A 20,739-nucleotide genomic window follows, 5' to 3' on the forward strand; every position below is an offset into this window, starting at 1 on the left:
TAATTTTTCCGCAAATTTTCAAGCAAGGAAACATAGGCCTTCACACAGTAGCTGCTGGTTTAGCGTGGGAAGTAGGAGGCGTGAATTGTGGCATGTGGGTGTAGTTCTTGGGTTCGGTCACTTGGACGAGTGCAGGGACTGGACCTGGGCTCGGGCATATGGTTTGGGCAGTCTCTAAGGGTCCTAGGGTGAGCCTAGATAGGGTGGTTCATGGCCTGTTTGGCTGGATAGAAGGCTGGAACTAGAAAACTTCAGCAGCACAGGATTGGGGTGCACGTAGGGGTTGTAGGTGTTCGATCTTGTGGTTCAGCGTATGGCTGGACCAGGGCTCTTGGCTATGGTTTGGGGCATGTATTAGGGTCCTAGGATGAGTCTTGTTATGATGGTTCATGGTCTGGAGTGGTAGCTAGGTGGCTGAAACCAGAAGAACTACAGCTGTATAGAATTGGCCCTCACATGAGGAGTTTTTATGGTCTTGCTGGCTTTGTGAGGCTTGGGCATGGGTCTGGGCTGTAAGGGCTGGACCAAGGGCTTAAGTTGAGTCTAAGGTTCGAGTGTAGGGCTTGGTTCAGGTCCGGTTCACGTTGGTTTAGGCGTGAAGTCGTGACAAGCGTATATGGGTCATATTGCGTCTCCATGAGTCGTTTTCATGCATTGGGTGCTGTTCATGGTTTAAGGGGTTTTTCATGGTTCGGGTTGGTTTAGGGTCTTGGACAGTAGGTTAAGATGTTTTCTAAGCATGGTTCGAGTCCCAAGTCGTTTGGTAAATCGTAAGTTATTTTATTTAATTTAATTCGGGAATCGTACGTGTCCGAGCGCATCTTTGGGGCTATGTTTAGTTAGTTAAATATTGAGGTTTTGGCAGCATGTTCAGGGCATTCCAACGAAGTTCACGATGTTCGTAAATATGTATCACGTGCAAAATAATTATTTTTGAGCTATGCGATTAGTTTTGTGGCCAAATTATGTTATGGGTTCGGAAGCCGAAGAACGTGTCCGAGGACGTCTCCAACTCCTTCGGGAGATTATGTTATGTAAGAGTGGAAATCGAGTCCAAGGGCTGTGGTGATCCCTGTCAGTCCAGTAATGTGGTTTAGTTTGATCAAACGATTTATGTGTATGGGCCACTTACATTGAACAAAACTCTAAGCAAAATTATTTACGTTTACGATTATGTCTAATGTAGAAACCATAAATTGGACCGAGTATAAGCCAATTTAAATTAAAATGATTTTTACTGCATGAATATTTAAATTTTTTTTCTTTAAATTTATTTATTTTACGCAGTAGTTTAATTGTTACTTTTTCAGTTAAATAAGTGAGGCCGGACTGGAGTTGGAGTATTGAGATAAAATTTAAGAAAACATTCTTAGAATTTATTTTAGTTAAATAATAAGTTAATTTTTTATGTAAAAGAAAGTTTAAGAATTTAATTAATTATTTAAAGACAAGTAGTGGATAAATTTCTTTGGTATTTTATTTAATGGTTTTAAAGCATTAAATGCATGTTTATTTCATTAATTTGTATTTAAATATTTTATGCATAATTCATGCGTGGTAGAATTATTTTGGGAATTTTAAAGGTTCATGCATTAAAGATTGTTAAGTTTCATTTCGCGCTCGAACGAGGAACGAAGACCGGAGAATTTTCAGGAAAATTATTTTTAATTACATAATTTATTTTTATTAATTAATATAAGGTGTTTTTAAGCATATTTTTCAAAAACGGGATTTTATTGGGTATTTTTACTCGCAGGATTTTAATTTTAACGGTACGCAAATTTTATCGAATCGGAAGAATTTTTGAGGCTTCGGCTAATATTTTCAAAATCTTTCCAACACGAAATATTTTTCGGGATTGTGTTTGAATTTAATGGGTCTACTTTTAAATTTGTTAGGCTTAAATATTTTTTAAACTTTAATTAACAAATAAAGGGCCATTAGTTGAATTTTTAACCATTTAATTATTGTACAAGTGGTGACCCTATATCTATTATTCTTTAAACCAACCGCCACCCTCTTCATCCCTCTTTATTCTCTCGGTTCCAACCATTTCCCCACCACCTTTCCTCTCTCGTTTCATTATTTAATCCATCAGCTAAGGTCTCGGATCTTGCTTGTCTTGCAATAAAGAATTTCTTCGGCTTTCGGCTCGATTCCCTCCCGCATTCTGCATCATTCAGGCCCGCCCCGTACCCTTATTTCTGCATCATTCACGTCATATACATGCTGATGATTGTGTTTTTACAATTAAAATTTCAATCCAGCCTAGTGTAGGAAAGATTTTCGGTTTTCTTGTTTATTCTTGCATCTTGTGATCACCACTCACGTTTTTCTGGTAAGTTGCAAGGGGACTGCTGTACTGTGCGATGAGGGGCTGTTAGCACCGAAAAAGAAAAGGTTTTTAAGTTGGAGACGTGACCTTGTTGAGTTGGGAGGGAGATGAGCGAATTCCTTGATGCTTTGGATCGTTGGTGAGGAGATCGGCGGCTTTGCTCGAACCGGCTGTGCTAAGGCCGAACCAAGCCATGGACCAGACCCTGGTGGGTCTGAGCCACGGCCTAGTAAGGCCAGACCATTGCTGGAACAAGCCTTGTAGCCGATCGGGCCTGGGGTAGTGGGTTCGGACGCTAGGTGCGTTTGAGGGGTGATCTTCGAGCAGGCGAGCTGTGCTTCTTGCATGGGAGTGCCGTGAGTTCTTTGGGTCCAGAGGGGTCTTAGAGTGGTCTTAGTGAGGTGGTTTAGTTGCTGGTCTCATCGGTGGCGTGCTTGGACGCGTAGAATGGAAGTAATGTATTAGGATCGTGTATTAGGAAAGAGCAAATTTCCAGCAGCAGGATGGCCCATTCTTCGAAAGTTTTGGGGTCCGATTTTAATGGTCTTAGGACCTTTTAAGTGTTGATAAGGTGTGGTAAAAGTTGGAAAGTTTTGGTTAAATTTCGGGTCGATTCGGGTTAAAACCGAGACCCCGATCTAAGTTTTAAAAAGAATCAGTTAAGTTGTAAAATTGGCTCGAGTTTATGTCTAGGAATGCTTTTAAATATGTTTTGGGACATTTTTAAGAATTTGGTAAGTTTCGGATCAAAATGATGAGTTTTGGATTTATTCGGGATTTAATCGCCGCACGAAATGTTAATTTAAAAATTAATTGAAACGCCTAGATTTAAGCTTAATAAAATTATGAAAAATTATATTCAAGCTCAAATAATTATTAGAAGTCTAAGTTTTTAATTTGGGAATTTTATGCTGATGTTTGGTTTAATTCGAGATTAAAACGCATTAATATGTTATATTTAAATATTAATTTAAAATTCATCGATTTAAGCCAAATAAAAATATGGGAAAATTAATGTAGGCTTAAATAATTATTTGGGACATGTTAGGGTCAATGGGATTAAGAAAATGTCAAAGACGTAAAATTTTAAGTCTAGTGGAAAAACGATAATTTTTGGGTTTTCAAGGGCAAAATGGTCATTTTGCACCCGGGGTGAGATTTCGGTCATGGCAGCGTCCTGAGCACAAATTCATGTTATTTTAAATGTTCATGCTTCACGTTTACGATTTTTACGCTATTATAATAATTATGGTGCATGTTTGGTTTAAAGGAATTAAGAGAGAAAAAGTGAGAAAGTGAAGAGCACTCCGTCTCCGCCGCGTCGCGTCGTCGTTTTGTTTGTTTTCTTTCAAAAAAAACCAAGGCATGTTTATATCTTCTTTCACTCTTCAATCAAGCCATATAGGTATTTTTAAATATCGCAAGTACATGATTTTAATGCAAGAAAATCGAAATTGTTCATATTCAATTATGTTATTTAATTATATTACGTGAAAAATATTCATTTTCAGATTTATGCAATATTGCTTGTGGTCACTTTACTATCATCGGATTATTACTTCACCCGGTCGCCAGTTACCGGTCAGTTCAGTTTTGTACCACCCGGTCGCCAGTTACCGGTCAGTTCAGTTCAGTTCACGGGCCACTTGCGTAGACCATAATCTCACCAGAAAATTATTACATGCTATTTCCTTACAGGGCTCCAAGGAGTAAACATTTTCACTTATGATTTTCAGTTCAGTTATGCACGTATTATAATTACTCATGATCAGTTATTTTCACTTTATGCTTCATGACATGATATTTCCACTTCGCATGCGATTTTATTATTATTACTTGTTATCTACGATATATGCATGTTGAGTCTTTAGACTCACTAGACTTGATTGTTGTAGGTACTGATGAGGTCGGGACCGAGGGCGGGGACCAGTGAGCTAGCTTGGGTCGGCAGTAGTGGAACCCGAGGACCTCATTTTTAGCATTTATTAATTTCCGAACTCTGTTTTTATCTGTTGATGGATTATTTGAAATCGATACCTTGCAAACATTAAATTCTTCCGCTGCTATTTTGAATATTAAACTTTATTTATCAGTTTATCTTATGAATGAGACATTTTAATTATTTAAAAAGAAATTTTTTATTTTTTCGCAAATTTTCAAACACGAATTTCGGGCCTTCACAGTTAGCTCAATTGGTACCAGACTTGTGCTAAGTATCTATATGTCCAGGAGATCTTAGGTTCGAGTCTGGGGAGGTACAAACTCCAGTGCCTGGGCTGGAGGAGTCATTAAGTAATGGGCCATGGGATAACCGACTCCCGCCAGTTGGATCGGGAACAGCCCATGGGCATTAAAATAAAAAGACGCCTTTTTATTGTAATGCCCATGGGCTGTTCCCGATCCAACTGGCGGGAGTCGGTTATCCCATGGCCCATTACTCAATGACTCCTCCAGCTCAGGCACTGGAGTTTGTACCTCCTCAGACTCGAACCTAAGATCTCCTGTATTAGTATTGTTGACAAGCAAATTAAATTTATGATTTTTGTTAGACTATTTTTAAAAATTAAATTAGTCAGTTTTGGATGTTGGTGATTTATTTTAAACGATGGAGTTTTAATATTAATATTATTTTAGTATGCGTGGTGACCGTCATTTGTTTTACGAGTTATAATTATAATAAATTATTTAAGATGAAAATTTCAAAATTTTCCGTAAATAGTAAAGTACTAGTATTTTAAGATACGATTCGTCACAAATTTGATCATATTTCTTAACAAATACACAATGATCAGAACTGGTTTTTTTGTACCCACGATTCATCATGAATGAATCAACCTTCTTGTACCATTTTCTTGAATATTGTTTTAACTCATATAAGCTTTTGTTTGGTCTGCACACCATGTCCTCTTTGCATTTGACTCGGAATCCTTCTGGTTGGTCCATATATATTTCTTCATCAAGCTCACCACGAATAAATGCATTCTTGATCGAGTTGTTCTATCTCTATATCCATACTAGCCGCATTTCCGAGAACAACTCTGATAGAAGAAATCTTCACCACTTGTGAGAAATTTTTTTATCAAAATCAACACCTTTCTTCTTACTGAAACCCCTCACAACTAGCCTTGCTTTGTATCTTAGCCGTGATTTATATTATTCAGCCTTCAACCTGTAAACTCATTTATTTTTTAGTGCACTCTTGCCTTTTGGTAGCTTACGAAGTCATACGTGTGATTTTCTTGAAGTGATTGCATCTCCTCTTTCATCGCTTCGATCTACTTATATTTTTTTGTACTTAATACAATTTATTCAAAAATCTCTGGTTCTTCGCTATCAATGGTCATCACATACTCATGTGAATTGTATTTTGTTGAAGATATAATTTGTCTAGTGGACCTTCTGACCTCTGTTTTTGTAGGTGGAGTTGAAGATTTGTCTTGAGCATCAACTGGCTCAACTAACTCATCATGCCCTGTTTGTATATCTCCCTCGTGATCCTGAACTGTGGGGGATGAACCGGATCTAGATTAACAGGGATTTTTGAACTTGATTATTGTGATTGTTTATTGTGTCCTACATTAGAACCAATTTCATTTTCTAGGAATACAACATCCCAAATTCTAACAATCTTTTGACTTAATGGATCTCATAATCTGTATCCGAACTATTCATTGCTACAACCCAAAAATATGAACTTTTTGGATTTTTCGTCAATCTTGGATCTTTCATCTTTTGGTATATGAATAAAAGCTTTGCAACCAAACACTCTCAAGTGTTTGTATGAGACATCTTTCTTAGTCCAAACTCTATCAAGAACATCACCATCTAATGGAGGTGATAGAGAAAGATTGATCAAATCAATTGCAGTTCTCATAACTTCATCCCAAAAAGAATTTGGCAATTTGGATTGTGATAACATACTCTTTATCCTTTCACAAATTGTCTTGTTCATTCTCTCAATCATACCATTGTGCTGAGGCTTTTTGGAACTTTTTTCTCAAGCCTAATACCATAAGCTATACAATATTTCTCAAATGGACCCCTGTATACACCATCGTTTTCATAACAAATACACTTCGATTTCTTTCATGTTTCTCTTTAAACTTTTGCATGAAAATGTTAAAGACCTCAAAGACATGATCTTTAGATTTCAGCACAAAGAACCAGACTTTTTGGAAGAAATCATCGATAAAGGTCACAAAATATAGCGCGCTACCGGTTCTATCTTTTATATAACACAAATATGTGTATAATAAATCCAAGTGTTGAGTTTTTTGATAGAGGAAACTTTGAAATGCAACTCTATGTTTTTTCCCAGCCAAACAATCAATACATGTTTCCAATTGCATACCAGATACTTCAAAGAGGAGTTTATTCCTAGCCAAAGTTTTCATTTCCTTTTGGCTTATATTTCCAAGCTTTTTGTGTCACGACTCAATGGAGGAGTTTTTATAGATGCATTAACCTCTCCATTAGATATCCTAGCTTTCTAAAGAGAATTATTTTTCATAACTATAACAATAATAAGAGAACTTTTTATGAGTTTTCGTTTTCCTTCACCAAAGTGACTTGCACAACCATCATCATCAAGCTTGGTCAAACATTTGGAACATGATGAACATCTCTAAAAATGAAGATGGCACCCTGTATTTTTCTCCAAGACAATCTTCCCCATTCCAACGACCTCTCTCAAATCTTGATTGGTTATTCTAACTTTGCCAAAGTTTCCACTTGAGTATGATGCAAACATATCCCTATGTGGAGTTCAGTGATATGAAGATCTTGAGTAAATAATCCAATCGATTTGTTGGTATGATATACTGACACATGTGTCGTCACCTAGAATAATAATATCTCTGTCAGATGTAATTGCATTTGTGTCTTTCTCTTCCGACTTTGTCTCATTCCATTTATCTCTCTTGTTTTTTCTTAATTCTCTTTCATAATAGTTTGGTCCTCCACAATAATGTCACTTGAATTATTTTCTGGTTTTGGACTTTTCCTTAATTTGACCTCTAATGTAATTTCTTCATCAATAATCAACGGTTAAGGTAGCCAATGCCTTAGTTTCAGAGTTATTACTCTTTTCTTCTAGATTCTTCATTGAGAAGATAATCTTTGATTGTATGTAATGTCAGTTTAGCATTAGAAATGGAATTACTGAGCGATACTACAAGAGTGTCCCAACTTTCTGGCAAGGAGCTCACTAATATTAGGGTTGTACCTTCATCATACAGGATAATCTTCATTATGATGGATTGGTTGATTAAACCTTGGTAAGCATTTAGATGCTCTATCATGTTTCACCTTTTTTGTATCTTAGTCGTGCAAGATTTCTGATGATAGAAGCTTTGTTCAAGGCATTATTCATCTCAAACATAACTTCAATTTTGGTCCACAAAGTATCAGCTTTATTCTCGTTCGCAAAGTGTTGAAATATAATGTTCGATAAAACGTCGTATGAAACCGATAGTTTTTCTATGCTATATAGTTCATTCTCCATTTGATAGGTTTCCTGGTTTGGCATTACCATCACTCAGTGCCAAATCTTTGCAGTATAGTAGGTCCAACATGTTTGCCTTCCATATAGTGTAATTTGATCTGTTGAGTTTAAACATCCCTCCAAACGATTTCTCCATTGATCCAAATGTGGCTCTGATACCACTTGTTGGAAAAGATGACCAAATTAAATGGTCTTTGTTCGGTAGAAGATTGATTTTTTACCCTTTAGCGATAATTTCATATCAAAGTATTTTCACGATATCAACCATGATAATAAGTATGAAGAAAAATGACATAAATATTTTTACGTAAAAAAACTCAATTAGGAAAAAACCACAAAGCTGCAGTCCATCAAAAGAAATCTTCACTATATCAACAATAGGTACAAATCATTCATAAAGCAATAGAAGATAACAATAACTCTCACTAGAGCAACTTAAGAGATACCAAGAACTTCAAGAATAATAATTTTTGAATGACACACTCAATCTCACTTTTAGGTGGAACTCACACAACTCATTTCACAAAAGAAAACTCTTTTTGATGTGAAAGATCAACCAATGTTGCAAGCACATAGTATACTAAATTTTATCTAAAGGATTAGACTATACAACACTCAATATATGTTTGTATATCTCTTGCTTTCATGGGATGGTTTGAAACAATACAAAGTGAGTCTATTTATAGGCAAGGTTTGGGGTGGTAGGTAAAATGTGAAACCAGGGACGGAGCCATCCCAAAGATTGGGGAGGGCCCTGGGTCATTTTTTTCGAACATGTATATATTTAGTATATTTAATTAAATTTTTATAAGTATAATAAAAATTATTTAACTTAACTTATTCAAAAAAATATTATTAAGTATAAATTTTTTGTTTTTTAGTGTAGCCCGAAAATAACTTGATTTGAATTAACAAATCAACGAGTACAAATAAAGAAAAACTTGCTCAAAAACCAAAATTAAAATAGAGTTTTTCTCAAAACTCAGTAAAGGATAGTAAATTGTCTAACAAATGAGTAAATATGATATGAAAATTTGTAAACATAAAGTACAAAAGAGAATTATTTTTGAAATTTTCAACCAAAAAAATATCAAAATGTGCTATTGGCTTAAAAACTTTGTTAGGTGAGTTTTTTTTTTATTTCCTGAAAAAAAATATTTATAAAACATCGATATTCAATTTATAATATAGATTTGGTCAAATATATTATTGATTTTATATCTAAGAAATTCATCCGTAAATTATAATTTTTCACTTTTATTTTCTTTAACTTTGTTCACTTAAACTACCTTTTGAACATTAAAATTATTAAAAAATCGTGTTGTAATATTTTTTTTTATGTTTTGGCGAAATAATAAAACGACTAATTTTATTTATCAAATATACAAAATTTATTGTGTATCATACCCCATACCGAAAGGGCGTTGCCCTGCACCACATATTTGCTAAGCTTGCCCAGGGTCGATTTTTCCCTGCCTACGTCCCTCTGTGGTTGGCTAGCCTACATGTTTGAAAAGAAATTGTTGAATGCAAAGTCAAAAATGAGACTAAATTTCAATAGATGTTAACTCGCAAAATTCTAAGTGCCAATTGTTGACATCAAACATTAAATTTTATAAACTTTGATCGTGCTTAATCAAAATTCAAGTATAAAATCCGTGTTTAATTTTTTATTTATCATAATTTAATTATATCGAGTCAAATAAATACTTAATCTCGCTTTTTTTGAACACGTGCTGCAAGTGATATAACATTAGACTAAAATTGCCCTTACTGGGCGAGATGAGATTACACATTGATAAATTATACTGAGACCATTAAGTTGATTTTTGGCATATAAAATAATGATAGATGATAAGTGATAACATGTTTAGTTTATTTAATTAATTTTGAAATTGAAATTATGATTAAGTAACGAATACAAATTTCGTCATTTGTCTATAATAAATAAACACCTCATGGACAAAATGACGAAATATACATAATATAAAGATAATAATTCAATATATATAAAAGATAAGATAATCTTTCCTTCCTCGGTTTTTACATAAGGTAGTTTGCTTACTTAGCGCTTGCGTATGCTTAGGCAGTTATTTCGATGAGCACAACAGAATAAAGAGACATTAATCAGTTAAACTTTACTCAAAAGACTGGAAAAAGCAAAACCAATTGATTAATTTCTTATATCCTCCACATCAAACAATTATGTTATCCATTAAATAAATGAATCTCAACGATCTTAATATGTGAGATGGATCAGCCCTACCCATATTCAAGTAATACTCTTAACATAAAAAGTAATATTTTTTTATGGATAACTCAAATAAAATATTCTTCTCACAAATAAGATCCGTGAGACCGTCTCACACAAGTTTTTGCCTAAATATTAATCGCTTCACAATAAAGTTTCAAAAACACACCAACACAGACATCAAAGTATCCTTTAAACCCGTAGTAAAAAATAACGCGCCAATATTGTTTTCTTATTTTCTACACATTAACATACAATGATAGGTCAAAGAATCAAAGCCACTGCAAATGGACAAATATCAATATGAAAGGAATGGTTATGAGACTGCTTTGCACACACAGCACAATCCAAACAAGCAAATACAAGTCAAAAGAAGTTTGTCTATTTAAAGATTAATGTACAAGATATACATATTCGCCAAAACATCGAAATGTAGTGAATTTGGACCTTCTAAGGAATCAAATAAAAAGGTTTTGCTGCCACATCCATTGCTCTTGAAAAAATGCGAAAGAAATGTGTGGATCTTGATATGTATACAAGAGGGCACGATGATCCAGGAAAAATTCTCTGCATTCTACCCCAATATACATCAGGAACTTCCATGGGATCGGACAGAGGAAATTGATTGTGCTGAAACGGATGCAGTCGGGCTGTTCAGGTCTCGCTCCCCATTGACAAGCTTCGGTTTCCCACTCAATCGCTCTATTGCATCTTGACAAATTTCATTAAACCAGTCGTCCTCAGGAAGTACACTACAACAAGCATCACTTGTTAGTTTTCTCATTTGTGAGTTCCCAACCGCCACATAAAAGCTAATCCAAGTTGATAATACTATTTTTGGAATTAACGAAGATATAAGCATGGCATATGTGCCAGCTTACAGGTAATCGTGTACCTATTTGGATCCATGCCTGTTGCACCAAATGAAGTCATTGCTTTAGATATAATATCATTGAGAACACGGTGTAAGTTCCTAGACAAGTAGCGGCCATACGAAGCGAAGCACATGACAAATTTCACATCCAAATAGAACTGCAACCAATCAAACATATAAACAAGAGTACAACTAATATGGAGTACGGAAGAGTTTGTAAAAGGGATATCATTTTACAAACCTGTTGTAGACCAAGAGGACCTAAAGCCCTAGGCCCTTCTTCAATATCATCCCAAAATGTTTGGTCTTCTGAAAGCCACAAGACGACAGTCTCGGTGAGCCTCATTAATAATAACGTGGCAAATCTTTCGCGACCTACAAACATATCTGCTGCTATGCCAGCCATCCTATTCAGTTTTATAAATAGTTCCTGGAAGTAGAACAAAAGATAGCCATCTCAAATATACAGTCCAGATAATCATCAAGATTACAATGTATGGAAAGATATAGCAATGTATAAACCCTGCACTGGTAATAGATGCAACCTATTATAATGAAATAAATAGGTAAATTCAACATCATAAGAGGACAACCTGAAATATAGGAGAAGGGAACCACTCCATCTCACCCAATTTCCCATCCATGTTTAGGTACATATCTGCGGTTAGATGGCTATCGCCTTCTTCAGTAAAAATAAGTTCTAACGCATGTTGGCGACAGAAACTATCTTTCAAACGATCAACAGAATTCACAAGGCGCCTCTTCCATTCCCTTTGCTCAGGATTTCGATTTTGACGGTCCACAGGTCTTCTGCGAGAATCATCCTTGTGAATAGCCTGATTCAATGGGGCGAGTCTCATGGCAGCACGTGGCAAAAGCTCATCGGCTAGTAAAGATGCATTTGCAAGCAATGCAATCTGTTGGGCCTCGGTTTCAGCCATCCGAACAATTTTATTTCCTGAACCTTCACCATTGGCCTCTTCTTCCATGGAGCTGGGTAATGCTTGTATGAGCATATTAACATAGGTATTAAACACCTGGTACAGGCCATCCAAGGTCTGACTTCCCAACTGCATACTTAACAGGGGTCCTACGTCTTCAAAAAAATCCTGCACAAAATAAAAAGGGCGGCATAACCAGCTAGAAGTTTTCACCAGGTAAACAAAATGAAATCAGATAAATGTAAATAAGATATGGCAAATGCATACTCATACCAGAAGCAATTTATATTTTTAAAACATAAAAAAAAATATAGATTTAAATCTGAAAAGGAGCAAACACTAGGCTGTGGAAAAAGATATCAACCAATAAATTAGACTGATCAAAATCTTTCACTTATGTAGACTTCACCATCAACCAGAATCAATCTTTACACTTCACTTTTTGAAAATTCAGCTATGGACAAAATTTTCTACAAGGACAAGCACGACTGTTTATCCTACATTGCACTTTTAGCCTTAATCATGCACCACATGTGCATAGTTAATGTTGCAACCGATAATCAACAAAATAAGGAAAGAAGCAGTGGATTAAAGAAGGGGATCACAATACAAAAAAAATTTATTCGCTTTTAAATCAACGGAGGAGTAAGGCTACCATTGATAGATTGGAAAGAGATGATGGATCAGCTACTAGTGATGAAGATGAAATTGTCTCAATTATTGTGAAGTTCTATAAGGAGCTGTATAGCAAGTCAGACATAAGAGGTTGGGGTATTAAAAGAGTGGAGTGATGCCCCGTTGATGGAGATTTGAGTCGAGATTTAGAAAAACAGTTCTAAGAAGAGGAGGTCAAGAAGGCAGTTTTTCAGTGTGATGGATGTAAGAGTCCGAGGGCGGATGGCTTCACTTTGGCTTTTTTTCAAGAGTGCTCGCATATTGTTAAAAGAGACTTAATGAAGGTTATCAATGAGTTTTTTGAAAGCGGAATCATAAATGGTGTAACCAATGAAACGTACATTTGTTTGATCCGGAAGAAAAATGAATCGATCAAAGTTAAGGATTTCAAACCGGTCAGCCTTACAACAAGTTTGTATAAGAAAATAGCAAAAGTCTTAACAACAAGAATTAAGAATGTGATGTCAGAAACAATATCCGAATCTCATAATGTGTTTGTTGAGGGAGACAGATACTCAATTGTGGTCTTATTGTGAATGAACTATTGGAAGACGGGAGGAAAAAGAAAAAAATGTGGGTAATGAGGTGGATTTCGAAAAAGCATATGACAACGTGGATCGGGATTTTTGGATTTTGCATTGAGGAAAAAGGGGTTTGGAGAGAGATGGAAAATATGGATCAAAGGATGTGTGTCGAACGTATCATTTTCCATTATGATTAACAGAAAGCCAAGGGGTAAATTTAATGCTCATAAAAGGCTTAGACAAGGTGATCCGCTGTCTCTTTTTTTTTTGTTTAATTTGGTAGCGGATGTGTTGGGAAGATTGGTTGATAAAGCTAAGGACAAGAATTTAATCAGAGTGATCGAGGTTGGAAAAGACGGGATAGAGATATCTCATATTCAGTTTACGGACGATACTCTATTCTTTGTTAAGAAAGAGGATCATATCAGGTTTTTGGTGAAAGTTGTGAGAGCATTTTGTGACATGTCTGGATTAAAAATCAATTGGGAAAAGAGTGCTTTGTTAGGTATCCATTGTAAAGAATAAGAAGTTGAATTGTTAGCACAGCAAATTGGATGTGGTAAGGAGAAGTGGTCGATTAAGTATTTGGGAGTGCCTTTAGGTGGAAATCCATTACAAACCTCGTTTTGAAAACCCATCCTATCTAAGATGTCGAAAAAATTGGCTAGTTGGAAGAAAGTTTTTTGTCAAGAGGGGGAATGTTAACTTTGATAATATCAATTTTAAATGCACTCACAATTTATTACGTCTCTTTTTAGGGTGCCAATATGTCTAGCGGACGCGATGGAGAGAATTTTTTTTATGGGACGAATCCGATGGTGAAGGACATAGTCACTTGGTTGCCTGAGAACATGTGTGCAAACCTAAAGAAAAAGGCAGATTGGGTATTGGGAATATTATTTTGAGAAACAAGGACATGTTGGGGAAACGGTGGTGGAAATTTTATGTAAAAAATGGGACGTTGTTGTGGAAGATCATAGCGAGTAAATATTAATTACAAGAGAATGGGTGGGATGCGGGTTTAGCAAAAAACGTCACAGTCAGATGCCCATGGAAGTTTATTTCCCGATCATACCCGACTTTTCAACAATTAGTTACGATTAAGGTTAGAGGAGGTAAGAAAGCTAGATTTTGGGAAGACATTTGGTAGGAGGATTCTTCCTTTAAAGAACTTTATCTAGCTTTATTCCAACTATCCACGGTTCATAATATGTCTACATCACACTTTGTTCAATTTGACAATTTCGTCTTCCCATTCATGGGATTTGCATTTTCGAAGGGGTGTGAGAGATGAGGAATTATTAGAGTTGACCGAGTTATTAGGATTGTTAGATAGGTAGGATTAGGTTAAGTGAAGGGGTAAATGACTATCAAGTGTGGAGTGGGGATCCTTCTGGTCTTTTGTCAAATCTTTCTTTTGAGTCTTTTTTTCAACAAAGTCGCTTTCCCGATTTTCTTTATTTCCATGTTATTTGGAAGATCCCAGTTGCAAAAAAGATTCAGGTATTCTCGTGAACAGCGATTCTGGGTAAACTGCCGACCTCGGAGATGATGCAAAAAAAATGGCTCTCAATTGCCATGAGCCCCCAATTGGTGTGTGTTGTGTAAGAATGTTACGGAAACACAGTATCATATGCTAATTCGTTGTGCATTCACGAGCGGCTTGTGGGCTATAGCTTTGAAAGAACTGAACTTGGTTCGGGTGGTGCCTCAGTCAACGAATGATTTATTTTCTATGGATCTAGGACAGCTAATTGGTAGGAGGGGGAGAATTTTTTGGCAAGTTGTGGTTCAAGGAATATGTTGGACAGTGTGGTTAGAAAGAAATCGAAGAATTTTTGAAGACACGGAAGACAATAGTGACGAGTGCTTGGATAAAATAAAGATCAAAGTTGCTACGTGAATTGGCACTCATGATGAATTTAAGAACGTGTCGATCTCAGATATATTCAGAGATTGAGCTTATGTGTATCATTGATAGAGCATTGATATTATGAAGTTTCTGTTGAAAGTGGACCACTAGTCCACTGATTGTAATTAATTCTTATTATATTATTAATAAAATATCGTTTCTTATAAAAATAAAATAAAAAAAGAAAGAAATATGATGGCATATAATGGAAATAAAGTTTCCAGAGATAATCCTTTGTACAAGAGATATCATCATCACAACATTCAAAACAAAATAACAAAATGAACCATAATTTCTCTCCTCCCTCACATTTTATTAATCACTCCCCTCATTCGCTCCCTTCCTATTTCTTCTAGAGTACCCTTGATCCGGTCCACTAAACCCCTTGAGATCCAGTCTTGCAACAGTTAATCACATTTCCAGTTTGAAATAGAATACTCTTTATATATCATCAACCAAATTATATAATATCTAACGTTCTAGAGAAATCTATACGTGTTTATTCATGCAGTCAGAAGAGTAAAGCATTTCTCCGACCAAAGTCAGCAGCCTCATGATCATATTCTATCTCTTGAGCTAGCATACAAAGATATCCCATAAGATTGCTGAAAAAGGGATTTATCATGTCACGTTGGAGAGAACTAATATGTTTACCTGGACCATTAAATTGAAACGATGAGCACTACTAGAGAGCTTATACTGATGTGCCATAGCACCACTGATAGCTGCACTAGTCCTTCCAGGCATGCGTGCAGAGGTTGGAGGATATGTAAGCTCCCAATTGTCAGCAGCAGCTAGAGCAGCTGTACTCTCTTCAATCCGCTTAAGATTAGCATCCAATGCTTGCTCGACACTAGGCCTGAAAAGCTTCAAAAGTATTGGACAAAGAGCAAGCCCACGAGCTTCCAACAGTGAACAGTGCCCTAAAGCTATTTGAACACATTCTGCAGCAGATCTCAAACCCCCAGCAGCAGCAGATGACGCTAATGCATGCCTTTTGACAAGCAGGGCAAAGGCTTCTGTCTGTTTTGTAGCCCACACCACAAGCTCAGATGTATAAGCTGTCTCCTTACCAAAAATAGCCAAAGAATCATTGGCTGCTTGAGCAATAGCAGAGAATACTAGCTGTGAAAGTGCTGCTGTGTATGCTCCTCCATAAGAAGAGCTTGATGGACGTAGGCTTTGCATGTTGTACTGGTATCTCTTGTAATGCGCATTAAGTAGTAGACTATGAGCACGAGAACCATCACCAAGCTTTTTGAGAGCCGATATAGCAGTGCGAAGCTCAGTACCCCGTGTTGAAGGTTGACACGCAGCTTCAGCAAGCTGATCAGCTAACTTTTGCCTACGTTGAATTATAGTTGTCTGGAGTGACAAAAGCAACGGTGGATTAAATGTTTTCTTTTCTTTTGCTTCAGACAATAAGCTTTCTCCTTCATCAAGACAGGCTAAAGCCTCATCAATTCTCCTTTCAGCCAACAAAACATCAAGGAAATCAGGAAATTCTGTTGACCATTTCTCAATATCTGAAGGTTCTCTAACTTCATCTCCAGATAAACCATTTTCCGTAGAGTGATCAGAAACAAAAGCTGAGACAGATTCCATATGAACTCCCTCGGCTAAACTATGAACCATTGTTGCCTGGGTGGATAGCAAGTTTCTCATCAAAGAAAGCTCACCCTCTAAATCTGAAATCTCTTTGGATGTACTGCAAATTTTGTAAAATAGGAGAAAAAGGAATTTTAGATTGACTTAATGAGCACTAGACAACAGCTACGCACACTGCAAACAAATAATGAGAAAAAAGTCCAACAAATTCAATAAAGCATCTATTGTCGACAGGAACAACCATATAATATTTTTTAAAGGAAATGAGGGGCGAAAGAAAGAGAGCATGCCTATACAAAAAACTAAATTAGTATAAAGGAGAACCTGGATTATGCGGCTGTTGCCAAATGGTCTAGAGCTTAGCTGGTAGTTGTATCATGTATGATCTCATTGTACAATAAAACTTCTAACATACTACTTTGTACTGTTTGGCAAAATAAATTCAATAATAGAGTTAACATAAAGGTGTGATTTATTATATGGTTTTGAAAAATAGATCTTAAAGATATACGCATGGCTTATTTTTCCCAGTTTCCAGCTCCATAATACTATCTCCAAAAAGAGAAGAAATGAGAGAAAAAACTGACCGAATAAAAGCTGTATAATTAGAATATACACTTCTGCGCATTTCTTCCGCAGAAGCTCTCTTCAGATCCACAAGATACGAGCATAATTGTCTAATTTCCTGCAAAACATATATATGTACATGTATCAATTCCTGGACAAAGCACATATTCCTACAAAATTGAAACCTTGAAAGGACCAGATGGGAGCAGAAGTAAACATAGGAATAAGATATAAACTTTGGACCTAATCATTGCAAAAGAACATGAATTTTCCCCCTCCATTCAACTCATGACAATCAACTTCGGAGTCATTTGATTTTGTTTAGAGTACTCCTTAGAGCACATGGTGTTAATTGTGGTCTCCAGACGCTTGAGCAAAGTCACAATTTTACGTACTATGTACATCTCATCTAAGCAAAATACAATGATATCACTAAGGTCAAATTCTCTGTAAAACAACATTCAGGTGCTAAACACATAGAACTAAAACCTGTTTCTTTTGCTGAAAAAATTCAGGACTACGGTAATTGCACAATCACAAATTTTGAATTTTTACGTAAATGATATCTTCTGGCGACAAGAAAGAATCTCATTGATTGATATTTTTACCATGTCAATCATCAATATGATCTTAACATGCAACTTTCTAAGCATCAATTCAAGCAAAACATAGGAAATAACATTGCAGCCCAATTATGTGAACCACGTACATTTAGGTCATCCAAGCAAAACAAAATGCTATCTAACACTAGGGTCAAATTCTCCACAGATATAACATTCAGTTGTCGAATAGATTCCATCAAAACCTGTGTTATCCATGCCTGTTCAATTACCCTACGTTGAGAAATTGTTTGTCGCCATCAATTTGTATAATCTGTAGTTCAACGAAATGAAGCTGATGAGGACAGTTAACACACTCGTGGATGCTCATGGCGCATAGATAGAGTAGGGCATGGGCACAAGGCAAGATGTGTGGTCTATTGAAGTGGAGCGCTTAGAAAACAACACGCTACGATATTAAAAATTGAGAAGAATTTTAATGTATAATCCATTACATACTTGACAAGTTAATAAACAACAGTTAAATATATAGTCATTAGTTTAGAAGCGAAATGAATTACTGTAATTTTGCATTATATTCATATTCCTATACTTCAATTTTGAAGTACGTTTACAAAGTGGCTTGAACCTTAATTGCGCACCAATGACAGGGCTTCATCATTAAGGTTATACGCTTTTTCAAAGGCCTACACTGGTGTGTGAGTCAAGGTTCAAAGGCTGGCCTCTGAGCCTGGGAACAACTTTTATAAATATGGTCATCAGAAGTCCAAACCACAAGGCTTGCAACTTCTAACTAAATAAAAGTTAAATAACAAATATGATTATTTTTTTCAAAACCAATCATCAAATGTTGATGCCATAATAACGGACGATGCACCAAATGCCACTGAAGTCGATGGAAATACCACATGCTTCCACATTTTGTCAAAGATAATTGCCAAGATTCTTAACTAATGACCATTTTGTCATCCAATGATACTCAATTGTAGCATGCATGTATTTGCCAAATCAACACAGAACTCTAAGTGGCACAAAGACAAGTTGTACATCATGTAACATAGATCCAATGAATTCTATTAAGATGGTCGAGAAAATATCTACAACAGATTTTCATAAAAGTATACAAGGAAATTTGGCCCCATAATTTCTGAACCGAATCTGGCCACGTTTCGTCTTTTGAAGCTTTTTATGGAAAAAACTTATCATAAACATTAATAATTTTCACGTATTGAAAGTTTCCCATTTCTCTTCCCCGCCAACCCAACTACTAAAAGACAGCCAACCCTATATAAATCGGATAATAGGGTGTGGGTGTATGTTTGATTATGTGCTCGGATTATGCATTTTTTACGTGTTTATTTTACAATTTGAAAAAAAATGTATTGTAATAAAATATAAGAATAAAATGAAATTATATTCAAAGGAATGAAAAATTGAATATAAGATCATGATTGTACAAGTACGGAAATGAGAAGACAATATATTTTTAGAAAAGAAAATTGGAAATATGTGGATAAGTTTTTGGGGAAAACATTGCCTTTGTTTCCCCTCAAAAACAATCTAAAGGAAGCAAATGCAGTCAAACTCTAATGGCATGGCTCATAATAAATATAGATGGAGAATTTCTTACAAGTTTCAAACAATTCATTCTTATAATTACCATTTGCAAGATTAAAACGATTCATTACCCTAAGAAAAATATGATTATTTATATCTTCATCAAGAAATCGTAAAAGAAGTCTTACAACCAAATAATAAGCACAAAAATTGACAGCATAAAGAAGTAGAAACATAAAAAGGGGAAACCTTTTCGTTGAGGGAGTGACACTTGGACTGGACATATGTGTCGGCGTCGAAATTATCGGATTTGAAGACGTTGAGATTCTCATCGAATTTGGCGGCTACATCTTTGAGATTCGCCTTTGCTGCAGCTGCGGAATGTAGTGATCTGGACCGAGATGCCTTGATTGAAGCCATGTTGAAAACGAGTAGACTAAAACTAAGCTAGGATTCAGATCCGATGTGGTAGATCATGAATACAGATTAGGGTTAATATGATAGACAGCCGGAGAATTTCTCCGGCGTGGGTTTCGGTTGGCGGAGGAGAGACTTGCTTGTCTTTAGCCTAAAGAAGCTCAACTACTCGGCGGGGGTTGTCTCTAATTGACGCATGTATTGTTTATAATTTATTATTATATTTTTACAATTTTAAAATTTGATGATTACTATTTACTAGTTATACAATATAATAAAAAAAATGCATATAATATATGTGATGAAATTAAAATAAAGGTAATATTGAAATGAGACAGAAAGAGATGATTCAGAAAATTGTTATTGAAATGAGACAGAAAGAGATGATTCAGAAAATTGGTATTGTATAGATGTTGTCAAAAAAATAATATCATTCAAAATTAAAGTATTCATATAGTTAATCAATCAAGTAATCAACCGATCCGGATAGTCAGGTGTCTTTTCTATACTTCCTAAGAAGAAAGTTTTGCGAGTTGTCATGGGCGTCATCACCGACCGTTAGAGACGTTGTACATTTTCCAAAAAAAAAATTACGCTCAAGTCAACGATGACTCGATGAAATTCACTCTAAACAAAACCGTGTTTGAAATGGAAAATGAGAACTTCCTAATAATGAGAGGAGATGTGTATTTATAGGCTTTTAAAGGGTTGGTGGGATTGGTCTCAATATCCTACTAACTTAAATCTGATTATTTTATTTACAAGATCTAAATGATTGAATTGGGTTATACGATTAATAGGGTATAATCCATAATAGACCACCCACTCTTGAGAGATCCTACGAGTTGGGAGTGGTAAGTATAATAATTTTAAGTAACCTTATTTAGATAATTATAAGTAAAGATGATTGGGATTTAGATCATCCGATAAAATAATAGAAACATATCACTTGTCTTTGTGAAATAATGTTTTGACACTAAATTCAGGGAATAAATTGAAATTTTTATTTTGGGTC

The 20,739-nt window shown here is 35.7% G+C and overlaps 1 protein-coding gene across 1 annotated transcript; it reads right to left on the reverse strand.

Moving 5' to 3' along the window:
* Positions 1–10,275: 10,275 nt before the first annotated feature.
* On the reverse strand, positions 10,276–19,923 carry LOC140973498 (exocyst complex component EXO84B). Its single transcript, XM_073436357.1, has 7 exons — positions 19,557–19,923; positions 17,211–17,308; positions 15,670–16,723; positions 11,557–12,072; positions 11,205–11,393; positions 10,985–11,121; positions 10,276–10,841 (listed from the first exon to the last, which is right to left on the reverse strand). The coding sequence occupies exons 1-7, from the start codon at positions 19,725–19,727 to the stop codon at positions 10,679–10,681; spliced, it is 2,328 nt and encodes a 775-aa protein (XP_073292458.1). The 5' UTR covers positions 19,728–19,923; the 3' UTR covers positions 10,276–10,678.
* Between the last annotated feature and the right edge of the window lie 816 nt (positions 19,924–20,739).

Source organism: Primulina huaijiensis, chromosome 3 (assembly GCF_012295235.1).
Source record: "Primulina huaijiensis isolate GDHJ02 chromosome 3, ASM1229523v2, whole genome shotgun sequence".
Lineage (NCBI taxonomy): Eukaryota > Viridiplantae > Streptophyta > Magnoliopsida > Lamiales > Gesneriaceae > Primulina > Primulina huaijiensis.

Coding starts and splice junctions, on each gene's coding strand:
- LOC140973498 (XM_073436357.1), bottom strand. CDS start 19,727: ATGGCTTCAATCAAGGCATCTCGGTCCAGATCACTACATTCCGCAGCT. Junction 17,309..19,556: donor GTCACTCCCTCAACGAAAAG/GTTTCCCCTTTT, acceptor TATGTTTTGCAG/GAAATTAGACAATTATGCTC. Junction 11,122..11,204: donor GTCCTCTTGGTCTACAACAG/GTTTGTAAAATG, acceptor GATTGGTTGCAG/TTCTATTTGGATGTGAAATT.